This window comes from Archocentrus centrarchus, chromosome 16 (genome assembly GCF_007364275.1).
Source record: "Archocentrus centrarchus isolate MPI-CPG fArcCen1 chromosome 16, fArcCen1, whole genome shotgun sequence".
Taxonomy (NCBI): Eukaryota; Metazoa; Chordata; class Actinopteri; order Cichliformes; family Cichlidae; genus Archocentrus; species Archocentrus centrarchus.
The window spans coordinates 10967194-10989860 of NC_044361.1; the positions used below are offsets into that span (position 1 = coordinate 10967194).

General features: G+C 42.5%; 2 protein-coding genes across 5 annotated transcripts; both read right to left on the reverse strand.

Annotated features, from left to right (window-relative positions):
• Positions 1 to 3881: 3881 nt before the first annotated feature.
• coq3 (coenzyme Q3 methyltransferase) lies at positions 3882 to 11798 on the reverse strand. Its single transcript, XM_030750820.1, has 6 exons — positions 11523 to 11798; positions 10175 to 10312; positions 8002 to 8101; positions 6427 to 6678; positions 4753 to 4912; positions 3882 to 4427 (listed from the first exon to the last, which is right to left on the reverse strand). The coding sequence occupies exons 1-6, from the start codon at positions 11714 to 11716 to the stop codon at positions 4255 to 4257; spliced, it is 1017 nt and encodes a 338-aa protein (XP_030606680.1). The 5' UTR covers positions 11717 to 11798; the 3' UTR covers positions 3882 to 4254.
• Positions 11799 to 14543: 2745 nt separating this feature from the next.
• Positions 14544 to 22257, reverse strand: pnisr (PNN-interacting serine/arginine-rich protein). Of its 4 annotated transcripts, XM_030749397.1 has the most exons (13): positions 22176 to 22257; positions 21569 to 21677; positions 21278 to 21454; positions 20760 to 20995; positions 20217 to 20379; positions 18487 to 18674; positions 18231 to 18371; positions 17909 to 18008; positions 17240 to 17293; positions 16742 to 16792; positions 16598 to 16690; positions 15413 to 16502; positions 14544 to 14892 (listed from the first exon to the last, which is right to left on the reverse strand). In XM_030749397.1, the coding sequence occupies exons 2-13, from the start codon at positions 21654 to 21656 to the stop codon at positions 14859 to 14861; spliced, it is 2415 nt and encodes an 804-aa protein (XP_030605257.1). In that variant the 5' UTR covers positions 21657 to 21677; positions 22176 to 22257; the 3' UTR covers positions 14544 to 14858. The 4 variants fall into 4 exon arrangements, with proteins under 4 accessions (XP_030605257.1, XP_030605255.1, XP_030605256.1 ...); XM_030749395.1 differs by having other exon boundaries at positions 15413 to 16499; positions 16598 to 16792; XM_030749396.1 differs by having other exon boundaries at positions 15456 to 16502; positions 16598 to 16792.
• Positions 22258 to 22667: the final 410 nt, after the last annotated feature.

Consider the following 22667-nt stretch of genomic DNA (forward strand, 5'->3'; position numbering starts at 1 on the left):
ACTCACCATGATGAAAACACAAACTATTGGCCAACCGCAGCACAACATGACGATAAATCCGCCCGATGTTTATACATTTGAAACTATCTGCAGCAGAGCGACCGCTCAGCTTCATCTGCTACAGACGGCTAATTCCATATAGTGTTTGTGATTTAAAGAGACTGCAAATCATACTGAAACAAATTACGCAAATGAGAAAAGTGAGACATGGATTGTGGCAGTGACCTAATACAGGTCACAGATGACCTGTGCTGTGTGTCTAGACTATACTTACAGTCTACTTAAGTGGTAAAAGCAATAATAGGACTGCGTACTCACTCTGGAGCAACTTCGGAAGTGTAGGAAGGCGTTCATCGTGACGCTTTAATCCAGCAGGTGAGTTGGAGATGTGTTTGTCGAGCATGCCGAGGACAGGATGTAGACAACTTGGACAAAAGAACATCCGTCAGTATCACCCCGATGCCAATTAACTGCCGGTTCCTGTCTGTAGTCGTCAGGTCAGTGAGGGAGGCTGTGTTTAAGACGCACCGCAGTGCTCACCGCAAAACGCGCAGTCTCGCGGCTCTGGGGAGCGCGCATTACAGCAGGAGCGCTTCTTGGTGTTGCCTGGTGAACTAGCCAGGGAATATTACACGACAGGCACTGCTAATATTAAATGTGGTATGCCCCCCCCCCCCCCCCCCCCCCCCAACACACACACACACACGTACACATACACATATATACACTATATTTCCAAAGGTATTCACTCACTATTCCAAATCTTGGAATTCAGGTGTTCCAATCACTTTTGTGACCACAAGTGTATATACCAAGCACCTAGGAATGCAGACTGCTTCTACAAATGTGTGAAAGAATGGGTCGCTCTCAGGAGTTGTGAAATGTTCGTGCTACTAAATATTCCACGGTCAACTTTTAGTGGTGTTATAAAAAACTGAAATTGATTGGGAATGACAGCAACTCAGCCACAAAGTGGTAGGCCATGTAAAATCACAGAGTGGGGTCAGCGGATGCTAAGGGCACACAGTGCACAGAGGTTATCAACCTTCTGCAGTCAGTCATTACAGACCTCCAAACTTCATGTGGCCTTCAGATTATCTCAAGAACAGTGAGTAGAGAACTTCATGGAATGGGTTTCCAGCAGCTGCAGCCAAGGTTTATATCACCAAGCGCAATGCAAAGTATTGGATGCAGTGGTGTAAAGCATGCCACCTCTGGACTCTAGAGTAGTGGAGATGTAGTATGGGGTTGTGTTTCAGGAGTTGGGCTCTACCCCTTATTCCAGTGAAAGGAACTCTTAATGCTTCAGCATACCAAGACATTCTGGACAATTTCATGATCCCAACTATGTGGGAACAGTTTGGGGATGGCCTCTTCCTGTTCCAACATGACTACGCACCAGTGCACAAAGCAAGGTCCATAAAGACATGGATGAGTGAGTTTGGTGTGGAAGAACTTGACTGGCCTGCACAGACTCCTGACCTCAACCCCACAGAACACCTCTAGGATGAATTAAAGCAGAGACTGTGAGTCAGGCCTTCTCGTCCAACATCAGTGTCTGACCTCACAAATGTGCTTCTGGAAGAATGGTCAAAAATTCCCATAAATACTCCTAAACCTCGTGGAAAGAATTCCCAGAAGAATTAAGCTGTTATAGCTGCAACGCATGGGCCGACATTATATTAAACCCTATGGATTAAGAATCCGATGCCGTTCATACACATGTGAAGGCAGATGAGCTAATACTTTTGGCAATATAGTGTGTGTGTACAGATGTACCATTGACAGACAGAGGAAGTGACTGACATCAAGAAATCCTGCCATTGGCTAGTAAAGGCCACCTTAACGGACAGCACAGAAGCTCTGATCACCACCACAAGAACAGGCCCTGAGCACCCGATCCATAGAGGCAGGAGTCATAGAGGACCCAAGTTGCAGGCTGTGCAAAGGTGCCCCAGAGACTATCCAACACATAGTAGCAGGAGGTAAAATACAAGCATGGACAGTGTACACTGAGAGGTGCAACCAAGTGGCTGTAGTGTACAGGAACATCTGTGCCACATATGGACTAGATGTCCCTAAGTCCCAAGGAGACACCACTAAAGGTGGTTGACAACAACAGGGCTAAGGTCCTGTGGGACTTTGAGTTCCAGACAGACAAGCAGCTGCTGGCCAACCAACCAGATCTAGTGGTGGTTGACAAGGAACAGAAGACCACATCTATCACAGATGTGGCAATCCCAGCACACAGCAACATCAGAAAGAAGGCGCACGAGAAAATAGAGAAATACCAGGGTGTAAAGGAGCAAATGTAGAAGGTTAAGTTGAAAGTTGTCCCAGTGGTAATAGGAGCATTAGGAGCTGTAACCCTCAAAACTGGAAGAGGGACTCCAGCACGTGTCTGTGTATGTATGTATGTGTGTGCGCGTATATAAAAAGAAAATAATAATAATAATAATAATTATATATATATATATATATATATATATATATATATATATAGAGAGAGAGAGAGAGAGAGAGAGAGAGAGAGAGAGAGAGAATTTATCTTTAAAAAACAATTCAATTCAATTTTATTTATATAGCACCAAATCACAACAAACAGTTGCTGCAAGGCACTTTATATTGTAAGGTAAAGACCCTACATTAATTACAGAGAAAACCTAGCAGTCAAAACGACCCCCTATGAGTGAGCACTTTGCGACAGTGGGAAGGAAAAACTCCCTTTTAACAGGAAGAAACCTCCAGCAGAACCAGGCTCAGGGAGGGGCAATCAGACCAGTTGGGGCTGAGGGGAGAGAGACAGGACAAAAGACACACTGTGGAAGAGAGCCAGAGATTAATAATAATTAATGATTAAATGCTGAGTGGGGTACAGGCAGAGTAAAAAGAGGTGAATGAAAAGAAACACTCAGTGCATCATGGGAATCCCCCAGCAGCCTAGGTCTATTGTAGCATAACTAAGGGAGAGTTCAGGGTCACCTGATCCAGCCCTAACTATAAGCTTGATCATAAAGGAAAGTTTTAACCCTAATCTTATAAATAGAGAGGGTGTCTGACAAAGAGTCTAAACAAATACCAGCGAAACTGAAACCAAAAGTAGCCAGCAGTCTTACTTGTGGTTCCTAGGATACTTGAGAGTAGAAAGTGCTCTATTGAGGTGATACGGTACTATGAGGTCTTTAAGGTAAGATGGGACCTGATTATTCAAGACCTTGTAGGTGAGGAGAAGGATTTTAAATTCTATTCTAGATTTAACAGGCAGTCAATGAAGAGAAGCCAATATGGGAGAAATCTGCTCTCTCTTTCTAGTCCCTGTCAGTACTCTAGCTGCAGCATTTTGGATCAGCTGAAGACTTTTCAGGGAGCTTTTAGGACAGCCTGACAATGAGTTACAATAGTCCAGCCTAGAAGTAATAAATACATGAATTAGCTTTTCAGCTTCACTCGGAGACAAGAGGTTTCTAATTTTAGAAATATTGCACAAATTCAAAAAAGCAGTAATCCAGCATTGTGCATTGAAGGACATATCCTGGTCAAAAATTACTCCAAGATTTCTCAAAATTATTTCTGAAAGTGAAGTAAGTGTAGTGCTCCATGCTTTCCTGTCCCCAGAGTGTGTTCTGTTATGTACTGCTGTTCTACAGTCATATTTTTGGTCTCTTTAAGACTAGCATGCAAGCGTGACTTATTCTCTGCCACAGGGAGTTTTGTATTATATAATACATCCACATGAGACCAGACCCCTTATAATCCCACAGGAAGTGGCTGCCCCTCCCCCTCTGTGGACCCAAAACATAGATATTTTAAGATCTAAAACCGTGGAATCATGTATTATTTTTTGTTAGTCTAAATAAAAACACACTTTTCACACTCATGTGTTCAATCTTGAGAAATGCAACTGATGTAAGGTCAGTTTTAATGGCGGATTTGCAAATTGTTAAACAGTCAGCCTAAAACACCACACTTATGAAGAACAACATATGCTGAAAATGATTACACAATTAAAAGATGCACTGCTGCCTTACGCAGCTTATCAAACACTAGGCATTTATTCAGCGCTCCAAGAGCAGACTACAGTGTCAATAGGTCCAGCAAATGCAGCACATCTAATTCTATCTGGAGGCAAGTTTGTCCCTTTCCTCGAATAAACTCAGTCTCATGCGCTGCGTCACAGCTGGCCGACAGGATGTCACGACCACACGCGTGCGAGTCATTATTTTCATTTTCGGATTTGTTCTCAAGTGGAGTGGCTCAGCTGTGAGTTTCTGCGGTGTGGTCCTCTGGGTGGAGGCCGCTGTCTTCAGCCTGTTTGCTGAGTTTGATGGCGTGGAGGGCGTAGTTGATGGCAGTGCTGTCGCTCCAGCTCCAGGCTCTCAGTAGGGGATTGTACAGCATTCCTTTGACAGACTGCACTGAGAAACCAGCTGACAGTGAAGAAAGAGATCGACAAAAGACAATGTTTTATTTTCTTTGGACTTCGGTACAGAAACAGAGAAATCACAAATACACCTCAGTTCTCAAATCTGAAGCCAGTATTAAGAAGTGGAATTTTGACTTAATCTTAAACTGAAGGTCTAAAAAATGAGCTCTGCAGACACTTTATGAACACAGAAATCATCCAAAATGTGCGGACTATAATATGGAATTACTTAGTGACTAAACCTGTATGCAACACATTATAAGGAGATGCAAAATGTTGCAAAACTAACAAAAAAGTTTTTTAAAAACTATTAAATCAGAGGGACTTACTTGACTCCAGGAGGCGCTCCAGGTCTACAGGGCTAATGAACTTTTCCCAGTCGTGCGTCCCGCTGGGCACGATGTGCAGCAGCTGCTCCGCTACGACAATACCCAGCACGTATGACAGGTTGGTTTTATTCATAGTCGTGATGAAGAGTGAGCCGCCAGGCTGCACACAGAGGGAGGAAAAATAGAAAGGTTTGATCCATGAAACATAAATGACTAGAATGTGCTGCTGCTAGAAAGACATTTCATGATTCCTCTGCAGGTCTTACACATGGGAGGAGCACTTATATGAGAAGCATGAGGGTATTTATAGGATGGATTTAAGGCTTTTAGGGGACAGAATTCCAGTTCGTAAGACCCGGATGTATGTCAAACCTCAAAGTTCAACACAGACGAGATTAACAGGTTGAACAGGAGAGGGGAGAGAGAGAAAAATAAATAAATAAATAAAAGCATCAGAGTGCAGCTCTTTTTTCAAAATGAATCCAAACAAACATGCTGAAGTGTCCTGAAGCAACATATATTTTAAAAGTTTTTTTAAAAAAAATAAAAGTACAGAAGCGATTTAGGCCAGAGAGAGAGAGAACTCTACTCACAACTTAGCCACATGCATTAGGCTGTTGTTTTTCCTTTCAGCTACTTAGACCCACTGACCTAGCAGATTATGATGCTTGGGCTGCAGTACAGAGAAACAGCTTTAACTAAATCTTTTCCACGATAAGTACAAACCACCCACATTAAAAAAAAAACAAAAAAAACACACTATGACCCAGTGACATTCAACAGGCGGCTCATGGGCCTCACAGCTGTCTAATTCAGAGAGAAGGGACCTCTATTAACTGCTGGCACCTCTTAGTCATGCTTATAAATAGTGAATAAAACAGTGAAGTATCCACAGATAACTTTTTAACATCAGCAGGTAAGCAGGCAGCTTGAAGAAGTACCATCACTACGGTACGTTCAAGAACAGAACAGAGAATGAAGCTGGAAAAAAAAAAAGAAAGAGATGCTGCAGATTCATCAGGAGAACTTGTACGTGAGAGAAGAGCGGGGTCTGCTGTTTGGAAGTTTCTGCATTTAGAAACAATGAGGCTCTTTTTGATGTCATTTCTGGCAGTGCTGCTTCTGTATTGGACTTGATCTGCAGGTAGATCTGATCTCGCACGCAGCCACAGAGTAGCAGGCGAAGTGAAGGTATCCAGGAAGCAAACAGCCCCCCCCGAGGAGCCACACAATCTCAGCCACAAAGTTTGGAAGACGAAGTCAAAGTGAAGTTTGTGTCAAAGCTGCACTTGAAACACACAGTGGCAGCCAAAAGTTTTGTGCCAAATATTCATTCATTCATTTATTTATTTTTATTTTTAATCACTATATTTATTTATAAGCCACTGTAAACCACTAAAGGCCCAGTCAAATAATAACAATAATGGTATACAGACCTTTTAGTGTGAATCCTTATAGACATAATAACTTATGGGCCCTCTTACTGCTTAATAATTTTACCTGGCTTCCTGTTATTGTTCAAAAGCAACTCACTGCGGTGCAGCAAACACAACATAGACTTCAGATGCATGTTAGGAGGTGCTCAGATAAACATGCAAACACAGGTGCAGTGTTCATGCAGAAATATACAACCCAAGGCATTAAAAAAAAACAAAAAAACAACCAACACAACACCTTCAGCACTTGGCTGCAGCAGAAGGCGAATGTTTCCACGTCAGCCAGATGTTCCACAACTTCAGACGCCACCACAGCATCAAAGTGGCCCACGCCTTCCTCCTCTCCTCCTGAAAGCTCTTCCAGGGTGCAGACTTGGTAGGACACTCGCTCGCATAGGTCCGGGTCGAAGGATGAATGTAGCTGGGCGGTGCCAATGCTGTTTTCCACTGGATCTATACCCAAAACTTTAGCTCCCAGGCGACCCAGGGGCTGGAGGAGGACAAGGAGGAGAGAGCTGTATGTATAATGTTTTCAAACAGAGATAAATACCATAGAAATCATTTAAAAATGACACACAGTGCAAAACAATAATAAAAACAATCATGGTTGACAAAGCATACATTTGAAATAAAAATATCATCAAAATTAATAATACATTCGTTATATTAGCTTTGAGAAATAAGACTGAAATGTAAAAGTCTAATCAGGATGCTGCAACTTGTCACTCTTCCAGTTCAGCATCTGATTCTTACATCGTCCTCTTTGGATGATAAATGCAGTGAATTATTTTTTTACATTAACTATATTAACCACATTAAATACAAAAAAAGTCACTCTTCAATCAAAAACGGCCAACAGTACGAGCAACATTTCTCTTACATTATAAAAATTATATTTGTAATGCAATGACCCAAATATTTTACTTATTCAACAAAAACTTGACTCTTTCATGCAATTATATGTTGCACTAAGAAACTTTAAATGATACTCATTTGTTATCTAACCTGCCTTCTTCAGGATGCCATGTTATATTGACATGTTCACTGGGATTTACACAAGCCTTATGTTTATCTACAGTAACACATTCAATGGGAGGCAATAAGCACAGATTTGCTGATGCAGCATACCAGGCCTGGTGATATGTACTAAATAATGGTTTGGTGTGAATGCTGCCCTCCTGTGGACAAAAGTTAAACATCCAAGTCTGTGTGGAGAGCTTTTTCGCCCAGGGGCTGATATCCATCCTTCCACAGCTGATCCCTTGTGATGGAAGGACTGTTAACGACAAGATACCCAGACACACAATAACAGCCACAGTCTTAACAGACGCTTTTATCGTGTGCATCTGTGTCTCAATAAGACAACCTGTGTGACAGAGCTGTATAAGAACAGGACCTGATTTTGTCTTCCCAGATCACACAGCACGGCTGGTAAGTCCTCAGTTCAAATGAAAGCTCCGTCCTGGGCATCCAGCTATCAGCGCTAACAAACAGATAAACAACTGTAAACGAACGACTGTCCGATCCACCACACTGTGACCAGTCAGATCGAAGCAGGACGAGAACTGGGCTGACATTGAAATGTTTTTCCAAGCACTGCTGTGTGTGCATGTGAGAAGCATGGCACTAGGGCACACTGAAGGCACATATTTACGCTGCACAAGGAAAGAAAAGATTCAATGTGATGTGAAAGGTAGCAATTGAAACAATTGCGCCTGGATAGATAATATGTAGCAGGAAAGACATTTTTCTTTGCTGCTGTCGTTTGCTCCGAGTCTGCAGCTTACTTGAAAAAGATGCACGCACTTCCTACCTCTGTGAGCAGGCCTCCTCCACAGCCAACATCCAGGATCTTCAGTCCTGCGAGTGGCTTCCCGGGATGACGCGCTCTGTGCAAGTTCAGCAGGTTATCCCTGTGTGGAAAGAAAAAAAAAAAAAAAAATCAGCAAAAAGTTTCAAAATAAGAATATCTCTCCCTTTCCAGCATCTTCCTAATACTCTACAAAAGATTTAACTCTCAAAAGTGAAACAACAGTAGGCAGGCATGAGACTGTGAACCTCCAAAGCCAATGCAAAGCTGCTCAACATAAGGAGGTGTAGGGGAAACCTCCATATTTTTGTACATCATCCTCTTTCATACGGCCCTGAGCAACAGTGTCAGCCAGCAAACATCCTCACTTCCCTCCTCCCTTCCTTCCCTAATATGCAGTCTGACAGCCACCTGCCTGAGGTATGAAACATGCAGAACAGGCCAAGACCCAGGTATGCACCGCCCTTATCATTAAAGCTCTGCCAGGATGCAAAAACATACTCGCACCTACCTTTATACCTCCTCACACTACCAACACCCAGACTGAGGCAGATAAAACCTACTTAATCTGTCAACTTAATGACTGTAGTAAATTTTTTTTACTTGGCATTATATTTTAGCTAAAACAAAATTAAACCCCAAAATTGAAGGATTTCTGAATGTTTTATCTTTTTATTTTGTTTTATCTTATTATTTTATCTATTTATTTTTTAATATTTATCTTATCTTATTACTTTATATTTTATAAACTGAGGGTCAACATTCTGTCACACAGTCAAAAAGTCAAATAATGACTCCTCGACCTTTTTGCTCAATACTGTATATAGAGTATTTAGTCCATTATATATATTGTATTTCAAGGTAAACTCAACATGAAGTGTCTTAGTAAGGTGATGGTCCACCACATGCTACAATAGCTTCTTCAATGCACCCTTGCATTGATTCTCTAGGTCTCTGGAACATTACTGGCAGAACAAACACCTTTATTCTGAATTATATTCCCTCGTTTTGATGATGCTGGTGGAACGTGCCATCTAACACGTCTAAATCTCCAAAAAGTGTTCAACTGGGTTGAGATCGACTGACTGTGAAAATCATAGAATACGATTCACATCATTTTTAATGCTAATCAAACCTCTCAGTGACCCACCCTCTTGCCCCATGGAAGGTGAGAATTGTCATCTTGGAAAAGACCACTCCCATCAGGACATCTGTTTAATCATTACAGCTTTGCATTGACTTGCAGTGACCCTATGCCTCAATAAGTGGACCCAAAGTATGACGGACCCACCAGATTACCTCCCAGTATGGGCCCAGAGCTCAGTTTTTCCTTTAATTTGTCACCTGTGTGTAGTAATCCTCTGATTCTCCGTATTACCATCTGTGCAATATTCTGAGGGAAAAATAGAAGAAAAGCATTTTGCTTTGTGTGTTTTGCTAATTATTGCTAATTGTCATAAAAACACTGCATGTGGTTACTGTGCAAATCAAAAGTCTGTGTGTCACTAAACTCGAGTACACACTGAAACACTGAAGAGAATAAGGTGCCATGGGAAGATGAACTATCAAAGAGGAGTCAAAGAGCTCCAGCAGCAACAGTGGCAGCACTGCTGCTGTGTCTCATTTCAACTCCCCCTGAGGGTGCAGCCTTATTGAGCAAATCATCCCCACTCAGACATATACTGACACTAGATCTGTCATACTGTCACCATAAGCACACATCATCATCACCACCACCACCACCAGGATCCTGGGGGGGTGGGGTGGGGGTGGGGGGGCTCTTGGCTGAATGGCTACCGTCATGATTACAGTGAACGGTCCCAAACAACAGATCTTATCAATCAAGTCCCCCAATACACACACACACACACACACACACACACACACACAAAACAAAAACATGGCTCACACGTAGAACCAGGGAGGCTGAAATGCTATTGGCTGAAAATGTGCTGATATTTGGAAGAACCCTGTCACTTTCAATTTACGTTATTTCCAGGTTTCCTTGCTCACTGCTCTCAAATACCACAAGGCCGGTCAGATCTCCTTTGGGTTACGTTACGTTGACACCATCTGTTGGCGCCTCTGCTAATCAATCACCTTTGCTGACAGCGACTTAAGCACGACATCTTGACATTGCAGTGACATGGTGACGATTGATGTGCAGATTGTGTACCGTATAAAAGGCACCCTCAGGTCGTTCATGGCGTGAAGAGCTGCAAATTCTCCCTGTTCATCCCACCACTTGCAGGCCAACGACTGGAACCTCCTCAGCTCATCGGGGTCCACGGTGGTTTGGGAGGCTGACTGAGAACTGCACGTGGAAAAAAATGGGCATTAAAGTGGAAACAGCCATGGCAAATAAAAAGGCAATCAACAGAAAACTGTTCTATAATTTTGATTATCATGTCATTGTCTCACTATCCTTTTGATTTAAAATTTGCCTGCAGTAGCACAGTTGAGGAGATGATGTGGAGTCCAGCTGTTTACACATATACACTGCCCCCCCCAGTTGGAAAAATGAATGGATGGATGGATTTTGTACTCTGGTGTGTTCCTCATGCTTCGGACATACTGACTGCAGTGAAACTGAAGAAAATTAGTTTATCTAAAAACTAGAACAGTAAGTCCTTTTGTTACTGACAGATATGTGAATGCTAAAAATTTGTGTTTGTATTTCACCCTAAGTTCCCAGTTCATACAGTTCATCTGGCTAAAACCAGTCAAGTTTAAGACAGCATTCCTGTAGGGGTTAAAAATTCTTATTTGGATCATGTTTGCTATTTATTTGAAACAGCTGTGAAGATGGTTCTCTATGGATGCAGTCTGGTGTAATGTACTGCAGTGACATGCAAAGTTTATTCATATTGAATTCATGCATAACACACACCCTGGACACTATTTCACTTAGTAAAAGGCAGCTGAATCAAATTACAGGCTAGGATGTGCTTCTTTTGAAGTTTAAGACAGATACATTATATGGAAAATTTTGTTTACACCTTGTGCATTTTATTTGGTGTCCCTGTGTAGAAAAATCTACACAACTGTTCAGCCAGAAGCAGCATCTTTACACATTTAATAACGCTCACATCGTGACTATAAGCACGAAAGTGTTTAATTTTTGTGGTGTAGTCTATTTAAGAGCCTAATATTCTGCCCACCACAAAGATTTTCAAAGATTTAACTGTAAGGCAGTGCAGTACAGGAGCACCAAAGACTTCACTTGCAGTTCGTTTCACAAATGCACTGCATGTATAACAAAGTCGATCATCTTCCTACAGGTAGACCCTTTGTACTGGCTTGCATTCCATAGTAGTAATAACTTATTTATGATGCACTATTTAACAACTGACACGAGTCCCGGACCTCTCTGAACCTACACAGTAGCTGTACACTGCTACATTTCAATTAGCCTTTTTTGACAGAAATACTGATTTCTGGCCCAGCTCCCGCTCCCAAGTATCAAAACACGGTATCCGTGTCACATTGTGTTGTCTACGGATCCGCGTGGGTCTGCTGTATACCCGGTATGACGCAGCAGGGAACGTCGCTCCATCTCCCGACAGGTGCTCCTCCGCAGCCACAGTGTCCGCTGTTTGCACACCGCAGTCCAGCTGAACCCGCTTCGACCCGCGGCCCAATGGACCACACCGCAAACAGCGGTCGTTTTAAGAAAGTGTAGCCCTAACATGAGGCGGCCAAACTTGTTGGTGTACATGTCACAACACTACTGAGCTACTAGCTACTATAAATTCAAAACAAACCAGTCTTCTTCGTCTTCGGGGTTTAGCGTAGCCTTCTTCTTCTTCGACTCTGAGGGTTAGGCGCAGCTACCCTCACTGCTGCCCTCACTGCGCTTTGTTACTTAAACAGAGGCCGGTTTGTTGAATGAGACCACTTCTCTACATTATCTTCTCTCAGCCCTTTCTGGCAATTATAACTAGACTGAAAATGGTAACAGATTATAGCTACCATTTTCAGTCTAGTCACTGTTAGCTAATTATCACTGTCTGTTTTCTCCCTTATCTCGCTTCCTTTTGAGCTGCCGAGTATCCTCTCTCCTGATGGGCCATTGAAAGTTTCTTTCTTTCTTTTTTTTTGTTAAATCCATGTTATTCCGGGACCACAATGGAAATAAGGGTTTAAAATTTATTGTGCAATCCTGGTTTCTTATGCTGAGTTTTTTGTTCTTGTTTATTTTATTTATTTTTGTTTGTGTGTTCTGGCATGATGAATCCAAAACATCTAAACAAAACAAAAGCTGTCTTCTTTTACAGCTTGTTTCTCTGGTATAAAAAAAAAAAAAAGTCCCAGTTGAGACCTGATCAACTAAACCAGGTAGTCTGTGGGCTTACTGCTCCCACATATTAAGTATTTTCAGAGCCTGGGTTTGGACTCTTATAATCAATCCTGGAGCTAATAATAATTATTAGCCCATCTGTCCACTTCTACCTTTTAAACATTTACCGGGACTATTTTTCAATATGTATGTCTTTCCAGATGTAGCCACAATATATTTCCAAAAACCCATCTCAAAATTATTAAGCTGATTTAAATGAACATTTTCTCTAATCCTCATTCTCTGAAAAAAATCTGTTTAGCTACTGTTTGGACTCCCACTGCGACACTCTGCTATGTCCCAGCAGCCAGAGGCTTGATCCTGGGACCTATAAACAAAATTTGAGGACTGAGGCCCAACTTAATGACCCAATGCCCAGCTTTCCAGCTGAAATCCTGCAGCAAATAGTGGCCGTGACAAATCTGCATGGTAGACGCTTACTTGCAGACTGGCGAGATGTAGACACCGAAGAACTGCAGGCTTACATGAGGCTGCTCATTTTGGCCGGTATTTACATGTCAAAAAAATGAATCAACTCCAATCTGGAAGGTCCTGCTGCAGACCCCTCACTCATCAGTAAATGTAAGAGCAGGAAGCAGCATGACATTCACATGCAAATATGGGAATTTTGTACGCAAAATTCACCAGTCTGTCCATTTGCAGCCTCTGCTCTACCTCTCACATTCAGACACATACAATCTCTCACCCACTCTCTCTTTTGCCCTGTTTTTACAAGTTTTTGAGAAGGTTACATTTTTTTGTCCTCAGAACCTCAAGTATGATTTTTTTTTTAATCTGACACTGCAGCAAAAACTAAACAAAAAAGGCATGAAAAGGAATATTGTTGCCAATGATTTACCCATCTCTGGGCCTAATAAAAATCAAATATTTCATCCATTTGTTTCCACTTATCCAATTCCAGGTCAGGGAGGGGCTGGAGCCTATCCCAGCTGCCATAGGGCAAGAGGCAGGGCACACCCTGGACAGGTCACCAGTCTGTTGCAGGGCCAAGACAGAGAAAGAGATCACACTTGTTGTCAATTTAGAATCACCAATTGGCTTAACCCTACAAATTGCATGTCTTTGGACTGTGGGAGGAAGCTGGAGTACCCTGAGAGAACCCATGCAGACATGGAGAGAACATGAAAACTCCACCCAGTAAGGCCCCAGCCAGCTGCTGGATTTGAGCTGCTTGTGTGGCATTGGGAAAGCTGAATGGTTTGAGGGACATGAGTTTTATGTTGCCATTGCCAATGAATTTCTCACACCTGTGATTAAGAACCAGCATTGAACTGCACAGCCTTCATATGGTAAACTGCTGAAACGTAATGTGATAACCAAGAAGTTGCTTGTTTCAAGGCCAAATCCAAGCACATTTGAGAAAACTCTGGTTGTGCAGATGCGACATTTTCATGTATATAGCTCTTATGACCATGTTCCAGGGGCTTTCCTGGGATTTTCTGAATGGGGTGGCAACAAGTACAAAAATAAAGTGCAGGGAGGGGAAGAGACACAAGGGGTGGACCACAGCAAATCATGTTTCATCAGAAATTAATAGTGTATAAAACACTGGGCGTGATTATCAGGCTCATGTGCAGCTGCGAGCCCTTACTGATGTATTATGTGAAAAGTGGCACTACATTATTTTGTATTGGACTTTATCAATATGGTAAAATGAGTATTTAGATGCTTTAAACAGAAGTCATGATTCTATACTACAGCCTAAAAATACGGCAGTAATATTGCAGCTGATTTTAATAACTTAAATAATTCTGGGCAAGCTTTATAATAAAACAGCATATTAGCAGACTCAGTTTAAAATGTGAAGATCAGTAATTAAAGCTTTAAAATACCGGAACAGAAGTAGTCTAACATTTAAATATTTGAGAACAGTAAATGTGTACTTCAGTCAAGTACTTGAGTAAATGTACATCATTACATTCCACCACTCATTCTCTCCATGCATGTTCTTATTCAGCGGGGCGTAGTATTACAAGTCTAACAGTGCTTCAGTCCAACGGCACTGGTGGCTGGACACATGCCTACTGCCTTTATGTGAACTTTGCTGTGTGGTCTTAAACCAAGTATGAGTCAACCTCAGAGCAGTAGCAGAGTCCTGCTCCATATGGTTAGGTTTGAATATGCAACTGTAACATGTCTCAAATACTGCATACTGGTAAATACTGAATTAAGATCAGAGAGATAGTGAGGCAAGACAAGAAACAGTTTATTAGACGTCTTACAATAACTGGAGAAAAAAAGTCAATTTTTTTTAAATATACACAACTTCATTTGTGTGTTTTTTTTTTTTTTTAGTGTGTAATTAAACTGTGCATGATAATGGAAACTCCTACCATTCAAACTTGTTCTCCAGGCACACTTTAAAAAGAACATATTTACAGTAAAAGAAATGTATGAGGGGTTTTTCACCTACACAACTGCCTCTATAATGAGACAAGCCTGTTCAACTCATGGAATTTAAAATGGCAAAGTGCACAGATCAGGGTGTTAACTGTGCTCCTCAGTGTCTGCTACGGCGGGAGGGAGACGCTGACCTGAAAGAGAGGCATGAACACAACATTAATACTGCACTAATCACACTCTGCAGTGCAGACAACAAACACTTCGCACCAAAATACAGCAGGAAATTTTAATAAAAAACAATGTTATATAAATTCTAGAGAAGCAAATGTAAACTGCAGAGCATGGTGCAAAGACACAAATGTGTTTGTTTGGTTCACTCAGACATTTTCTTCCCCTACTTTGGCCAGGAAGCAAATTCACACTTTAACAAAGTGCAAACAAATCAGGCACATGCTCTGAGGCAGCTCTGTTACAATTCAGTACTGGTATGTTTGCAATTGACAGATAAAACTGTCATGAAGGATTAAAACCTTTTATTGCATCAGACTTGACTTTACACAGTTAGGCACATGTAGCTGCATTAGACAGCAAAATTTTCCTAACACTGAGTCAGCATTTTTCTCTCAGCTAATAAAATAGATCCAGAGAAATAACAATGAAACATACAATGAGAATATACAGTATTTAAAAGGAGAAAAAAACGAATACTACCTTGATCGCGACTTAGACTTGTGTTTGCGGCTTGCCTTCTTACCAGACTTGTGAGATTTTTCCGTCGATCTTGAGCGACTACGTTTGGATTTTTTATATTTCTTTTCCTTGCTAACTTCAGGGGAGGGAGATCTACTTGAGTCCGAGTCTGAGTGTCTCTTGCTAGCTTTGGCTGAGCCCTTCTTGCTGGCTTTGCTATCCTGTCGAGAGTGCTTGTCATTCTGAGAGTCTGTGCATGAATCGCTCTCTTTCCTTTTCTTTGATTTACCATTCTCTTCACTAACTACAGAGCTCCCCTTTTCTTTCTCTTTGGCCTTTGGCTTTTCCTTCTTTTTATCAATCTCTTTCTCTCTATCTTTATCCTTTTTTTTCTTATCTTTCTCGTGGCTACGACTCCTTTCCCTCCTCCTCTCTCGGTCTTTGCTAGAGGCCTTTTGCTTATGTTTGCTACTGCGGCTATGACTGCTGTCCCGGCGCTCCCGGCTCCTTTTCCTCTCTCTATCCCTCTCCCTCTCCCTGTCTCTGCTGCGACTGCCTCTGGCCCTGGCTCTGCCCCTGTCTCTGGATCTAGATCTACTCCTGCGACTCCTGCGCTCTCTGGAATCACTGCGATCTTTCTTGTGGCGGCCTGATCGCTCTGCGCTGCTCCTCCTCCTGTCCCTGCCCTTCTCACTGCGATCACTACGATGCCTGTGTGAGCTGTGACTGCGGCTGCGTCGCCGAGTTTTGTGAGATAAGGAGCGGCTACGCCTCCTTTTCCTTCGTGGGGAGGAAGATCGAGAGGAGCTACGAGAAGATGCTGAGGAAGAAGATGAGGAGGAGGAGGAAGATCGACTGCTGCTGTGGCTGGAGGTGGAGCGGGAGCTACTGCTGTGACCGTTGGCTGGAGAATCGCTGCTGCCTCTCCCTGATCGCTCCTTCCCTCTGCTTGAATGCTTTCCCTCACTACCCTCCCTCTCACTGCGGGACCTACGCCTGTCTACTAAGGGCTCTGCCTCCCTCTCTTTTATGTCCTGTTTGTGTGGATATTCTAACTGACTCTCATCATATTCCCCCCTTTCTTTGCTTAATCTCTCCTTTGCCATCTCTTCTGTACAAACAGAAAACAAAAGCTCAGGTTAAAAATCAAACCCAAAAAACATGTAAGACTACGAACATGCTTCATAAATGTCACTCAGTATTTACCGCGTGCAAGCACAGCCTCCTGAGCTTGTTTCTCTTGCAGCAGCTGCATCTCCCGCTCTTTGCGGCGGAACGCGTCCTGCTTCTCCCGGATGCGGTGGCGTAACTCTTCCTCATCCGTGTCTGAGGATTCGGATCCTCGGACGCTGTGGCCATCCTCATCCTCGCTCTCATCTGAACCATAGTCACCAAGCCCGCCTGCCACAACAGAGCCCCCAGGTTGTTAAGTGTTGAAAACTACCAAGATCCACTCTCAAAAATAAATAAATTAATTAAACTTAGGTTCCACTTATGAAACCACTCAATTCCCAACCCAAGGTCCCCACGTAAGGCACTTAATTGTGTTTAACTTTGTAGTTCACATCAGTAAACCTCTTTTTTTTTTTTTTTTTTTAATAAGAGTACACAGACAGGCCTTAAACACTTTCAACAGTCTTGTGAATAACTTTGAGAGCATGCTTCTAATTTCAAAGCACAGAACTACAAAGCAAGTCAGATGCCACTTTTGCCTTAAATAGTAGCAGTCATATTTGGGTGTCATGTCTTGTGCCAAAAGCTTTTCCCACGTTCCGACTAATACCCCGATTATAAATGAAAAATTATTTCCCTTCCCTCCCCACCAATGACAGAAAAAGGGATACTCACTGAGACCGGTCAGAGAAGCCAGTGCACTTGACTGTGCCAGCTGTTTTGCAGGAGCTTTGATTCACATCAACAACAGGAACAACATGTTAAAACACATACTGCCATTTTCTCAAAGGCAAGAGTCGCTAGAGAAAGGGATGGGGGAGGGTCACAGATAAAGCACTATTCACAAGCGCTGCCATTGGTAACAAGAGAAAAAAAAAAAAAATAAAACAAAAGAAATGGAGAAAAGAGAGAGGGTTAACAAACAAACTTCTGTCACACAATCCAAGTCAAACAGTCGGACAGGAGGGAAAGAACCAATCTGTACTAATGCACAGTCACTTCACTGGAGGAAGTCTCTTGTATCTACAGGTGAGTGCTGGTCAGTCAGCGCTGAGACTTTATTCAGTCTTACAGCCATTCTGCAGGACCTTCAATACCATGATGACAGGTTTCCAATACTGTTTGTGAGAAACACTGCTCTGCTCTCTCCTGATGCATTAGCAGAGAATGGTTGGAAATGCATATCAGACAAACATACTCCCATGTATGCTGCTCAGTCACCCTCACTTACAGGGTGTTACTGAGTAATTTAAAGAGGCACATAATGGATTCTGTCCAGATTTAAACATAATGTCTTGGTGACAAGCATAGATGATGCAAAAACTGGAAAATACAATATCAGACCTCGAGTGGCTTTCCTGTGAGTCTCTCTAGCCACATGCAGGATCTCTTCGTTCGTGACCTCAAGAAGGATTTCTGTCAGGAGTGTTTTTGTCATCATCATCTAAAACGAGGGAAAAAAATATTTTATCAATTTCTACTTGAAAAACAATCAGATTAAATTTGAATCCTTGAAGAGGTGGCTCATATATTTTGGTTTGGAAAAACATTTCAGTCCAATTGCGTCCTTTTCAAGGACTCAGGACTACCGTGACCTCAACGACCAAGAACCTCAACAATCAGATTAACTCAAATATTCTACTTGGATCTGAAAGGTCAAACTGACCAGCTGGAATTCCTTTTCTTCCTCAGTCATTTCAGGCTCACTGTCTTCTGCAGGTGGTGAAGGACTCCGGACAGAAAATTCCTTCTTTATCGAAATCTTTTCTTCATCATCATTATCATCATTACCCTCATCATCACTGTCCTGATGCAAATAGAAGAGGAGAATGAGTTTTAATCAAGAAAACAGTGGCAACTGTTGACACAGACCAAGAGAAAAGAAAACTATTTGAAGCCAAGGTCTTAAATGAGTTCCTTACAAATTTACTCTTGCGGGGCAGACGTGGCCCATCGCCATCCTCGTCTGCCTCGTGTCCTTTATCATCATCTGCCATTTCTGCACGCTCCTTCTCCATCCTCTCCCGCTCCAGCTTCCTCTGCTTCTCCCTGTCCATCTTTTCAAGCCCTTCTCTGATCCATGCAGGTAGTGTGCGTCTTTTTACAGCATCTGGAGATTAAATTAAAGGTCAGAACAAATCCATGCACATGAAGAAGTCCTTGTCTTAATTTGGTGGCTTATTTGGGGGAATACGTTTTTGCAGCTATCGCCACTTTCAATCTGACTTTTGTTAAAACAATAATTTTATAAATGCCTTCTTTATATATCAAAAAGACGAAATCAGCAAGAATAAGGACCTCAGTTATTTTGTAAGAACAGTAATCTACTGACACTTATCTCATTTCTTGCCAGTATTTTCCAGAGGATTTCTGGAAAGTTCAGCAAGTCAAATTTAAAACATCACATCTGTTTATTACCACATATTATAGCTGTATAACCAGCTTACTGTGCAAAGTGGAAAACCTGTTCTCTAATTGAGCCTGACACCAGCGAACCAGCAGAAAGTAACAGGATTAACCCCTTAAAACGATGAATACTTTTGAGAGTTGAAACAATTACAATTAAAAAATTTCAGCCCAGCACGTGTGTTGGGGGGGTGGGGCTAATTAGCATTAGCTTGCCGTGCCAGATTGCTAATTCAGTGAAGGTGAACAGTTGGATATTATGTATGCAATGTTCTGTGATAAACCTATGTGACCTATGGGTCACTGAAGGCAACTGAATCTGATTGGACCATGTGACTTGATGACAATACGGAGTGTGGATCCAACTGGTCTGTGTTTTATGATGCTCTGAAAATAAGATGCATGTTTAGCTGCAGCTCTTTGTGTACATACTCTGATTTATAGTGTATATATTACACATATTATTTATCAATGCAGTTTGCACTACTCTCTTGTACATACGTTTTTAATGTTTTTTTTTTAATCTATTTCATTTCTATCTGTATAGTTTTAGTACTCATCGTTGGCACTCTCACTTTGATGTTTAGTTACTGCAGACTGTATTTTTCTCGCTGCTGTTACACAATAATTTCCCTTGCGGGATCAATAAAGTATCTACCTATCTATTATTAATAAACTCTCCTTAAGCAATACATCAGTGTATTATCCTTGTGAGTCTATGAAGATAGGAAGCCCAAAATTGTCCTTTGAGCTCCCCTTTTCCTTTACTTCCCCCTCAGTTTCACGCTGGTCACCATTTTGCCCTGCATGAACAGGATTGCCGCTAAATCACATTGTGAACGAAACTGGCCGTGCCCAGTGGTAGATTGCAGTGAAACAATACTACATGTGCTGGGATCTAGCCAGAAGGAGAGGGGGGGAAAAAAATAAATAAAAAATCAGTCTGGTATCAGCGATGAGGTGGCATGCTTGGAGTGTGCAGGGTGCGTGCCTGCTTGCTAACTGCAGTGATAGAACAGTTATGATAGCGAACCCAGTGAAATACCCAGCCGGCGCACCAAGACCTCAGCACGGCGCAGCACCGGGCGATCAACTGCTGGGTAGAACCCTGACATGTACATCCAAAAGAAGGCAACACATCTAATCTTAAGTTAATAGATTTACCAGCTAAACATTTTTTTAGGTTTAGCAACAAAATGTAAAACTAAATAAAAGAAATAAATTAAAATTCAGCATTCTGACTCACCTAGTGGTGCTGGGGCCTCAGGTTTGACAGGGAGCTGGATAGGGGATCTGGGCCGGTCTCTAAACCCAGGCGGTCTGGTATCTCGTCTGTTCTGAGGAGGACCCTGCCAGTATGGGGAGTGGAAACCCGTGGGTGTCGGAGCAAAGGACGAGGCCGCTCCATGCTGTTGAGAGACAGCACAAACTCAAAATTAAAAGGTAGTCCTATGCTCTAAAGGTCCTCCATTTCTAACAATCACTCGGTGTGGGGCTGCTGTTGTCTTCCCCCCAAATATATTAGCTGAGATCACTCTTTACTAAGCTAAAAACTGTCTGGTTTAAAAAGAAAAAGAAAGGGAAAAAACAAACAAACAAAATAATACCAAACCACGCTGGATCCTCAACAAGCCAACACTCTCCTCTGCACAGCATCAAGAAAGCAATGACTGATACGCCTAGATGCTGGGACCCGGCAGAGTTTCTACGGATTGATCCTTCTTGTGTTACTTGGTTGTCACACTAAAACTGAAACGTTTCAACAGTTTCTACTGTAGCATCTGCATACCTGATAATCAAACTGGTTCATGGCCATGGGGGCCATGGCGTAGCTGTCGGGCTGTGCCCCATACCCATGGCTGTTCTGGGGGTAAACCCCATGGTGGGCTTCAGAGTTGAACTCCACGCTGTCCTGGCTGTTGCTGTCCTCACTGGGGTTCACCACATCCATTGGTCCTGACCCTGGAGGGATCCAGGCCTGGTCAGGGGGTGGAGGGGGAGGGGGCTGGCCATGCATTCCCCATTCTGTTACACACAAAATACTTTGTAAACAAACATAACGCACAAGAGAAATTCCCACTGTTTTTTTATGTGCTTATAAGCGACATGGTTCTTCTACACACACATCACTTGAATTCTCTTAACTTTCTCTTAATAATACCAATGTTTAATACATAGTAACAACATTACAGTCCCCTTCCCTGTACTGAAAAGGAAAACGAAGCCTCAATAAAGAGTGTAAACAGTGAAAGAAAGAAAGAAAAAAAAAAAAAAAAACAGCCACAGCTCAAGGGTTTAATAATGTACCTGGCTGCCACATTCTGCCAAAAGCAGGGTCGCCCTGAAAGCTGCCATGGTTATTCTGTGTGACAGGTTCAAGCCCTGGGATTTCTTGACCATTGGGCTGGATGTTCTGCTGCTCTCCTCCTGTAGACTCCTTCTGGGCTATCCATGCCTGAGCCAGGGCTGCCCAATCCACTTGACCTGGAAATAGAGCAGTAAGACTCTAGTTACCAATACAGTTTGAGCAGTGAGTAGTTCTGAAAGGACGCTGGAAACATGCATCTTTCTTGGTGTGCATGAGCATCACTCACTAACCTGGATCATGCTGGTGCTGAAAAGACTGCATCCACTGTTGCTGGCTAAGAGGCCACTGCGGCCAGGGCTGTCCTCCCTGGTCCCACATTACTCCTTTCAGGATTCACACCTGAAACAACCATACAGCTACATTTATTCCATTCTGCAACCTAAGCGTAAAGAGATGCAGCAGTGTAGAGCTACACTTGACTAATAGCCGTTAAACTGCAAGCTTCAGCTACAACAGACGTGCTAACCGGGATCAGGCTGACCGGGTAGCTGTACGTTGGAGACGGGTTCCTCTTTTAACGGTTAGACATGGGCGCTATTTAATGAGATATTGTGCTGTTACTTACGTATAATACCAAAATAAATTCGTAGACTGTGAAAGCCAGCCTCTAAATCTGCCATGGGTCATGCTTTTTTTTTTTTTTTTTTTTTTTTTTTTTGGAGCTAAGGAAGCTCAGCCATGCTAACGTGAGCTAATATTAGCTGGGCTGAGTCTGAATACTAGTGGTTAGTACCACAATTTTCTCAACGATTGAACAAAGGTTCATTCGCATTTAAACTCGGTCCTAATGGGGAGGACGATTAAAAGAAATGTGCTTTGAGTGAACAGAAGTCCCACCTTTGCCTTGACGGGCTCTCTCCGGCGATGCGGTCGCAAATCAAAATGGCCGCACAGGCGAGCTGCTGGGAGGAAGTACGAACCGAAGATCTGCTGCCTTCAAACTCAGCGGGGAAGTTATAATTCAGCTGGGCATGTATGGAAAGCTTGCTGGAGATGGTTTAAATGGCAAGTCAAAGAGAGTCTGTCTAGTCTGTGACTGCATGCGCCATATAATCCATCTAAATATGCCTGAGTGTCAGGATATTTATTTTGCCCATGCAAAAATGCAGAATTTGCTGTTCTAATTTAAGCTATTAAATGTTTTGTAGCCTACACGAGTGTGTTTCCTAACCTTACATAATCGTTTTGTTGCTTACATCTGACTGAAATTGACTGAAAACTGAAAATGGCAGAAAAAAATAAGGCGTTCCGCCTGAAAGCTTTTCTGTACGAGCAGCAAGTGAAGGCAGCACCCCAAGGGACTCAGATGCTGATGTCAGTGCGATTTTA

Excerpts from the sequence above, each read along its gene's own strand:
- coq3 (XM_030750820.1), bottom strand. The coding sequence starts at position 11,716 with ATGTACACCAACAAGTTTGGCCGCCTCATGTTAGGGCTACACTTTCTT. Across the intron at positions 10,313-11,522 it reads TCCCTGCTGCGTCATACCGG|TTCTCAGTCAGCCTCCCAAA; the intron begins GTATACAGCAGA and ends TTCCACGTGCAG. Across the intron at positions 8,102-10,174 it reads CTGAGGGTGCCTTTTATACG|GGATAACCTGCTGAACTTGC; the intron begins GTACACAATCTG and ends CTTTCCACACAG.
- pnisr (XM_030749394.1), bottom strand. The coding sequence starts at position 21,656 with ATGTGGGACCAGGGAGGACAGCCCTGGCCGCAGTGGCCTCTTAGCCAG. Across the intron at positions 18,372-18,486 it reads TGCCCCGCAAGAGTAAATTT|GACAGTGATGATGAGGGTAA; the intron begins GTAAGGAACTCA and ends TATTTGCATCAG. Across the intron at positions 17,294-17,908 it reads TCACAGGAAAGCCACTCGAG|CTCCTGCAAAACAGCTGGCA; the intron begins GTCTGATATTGT and ends TGTGAATCAAAG.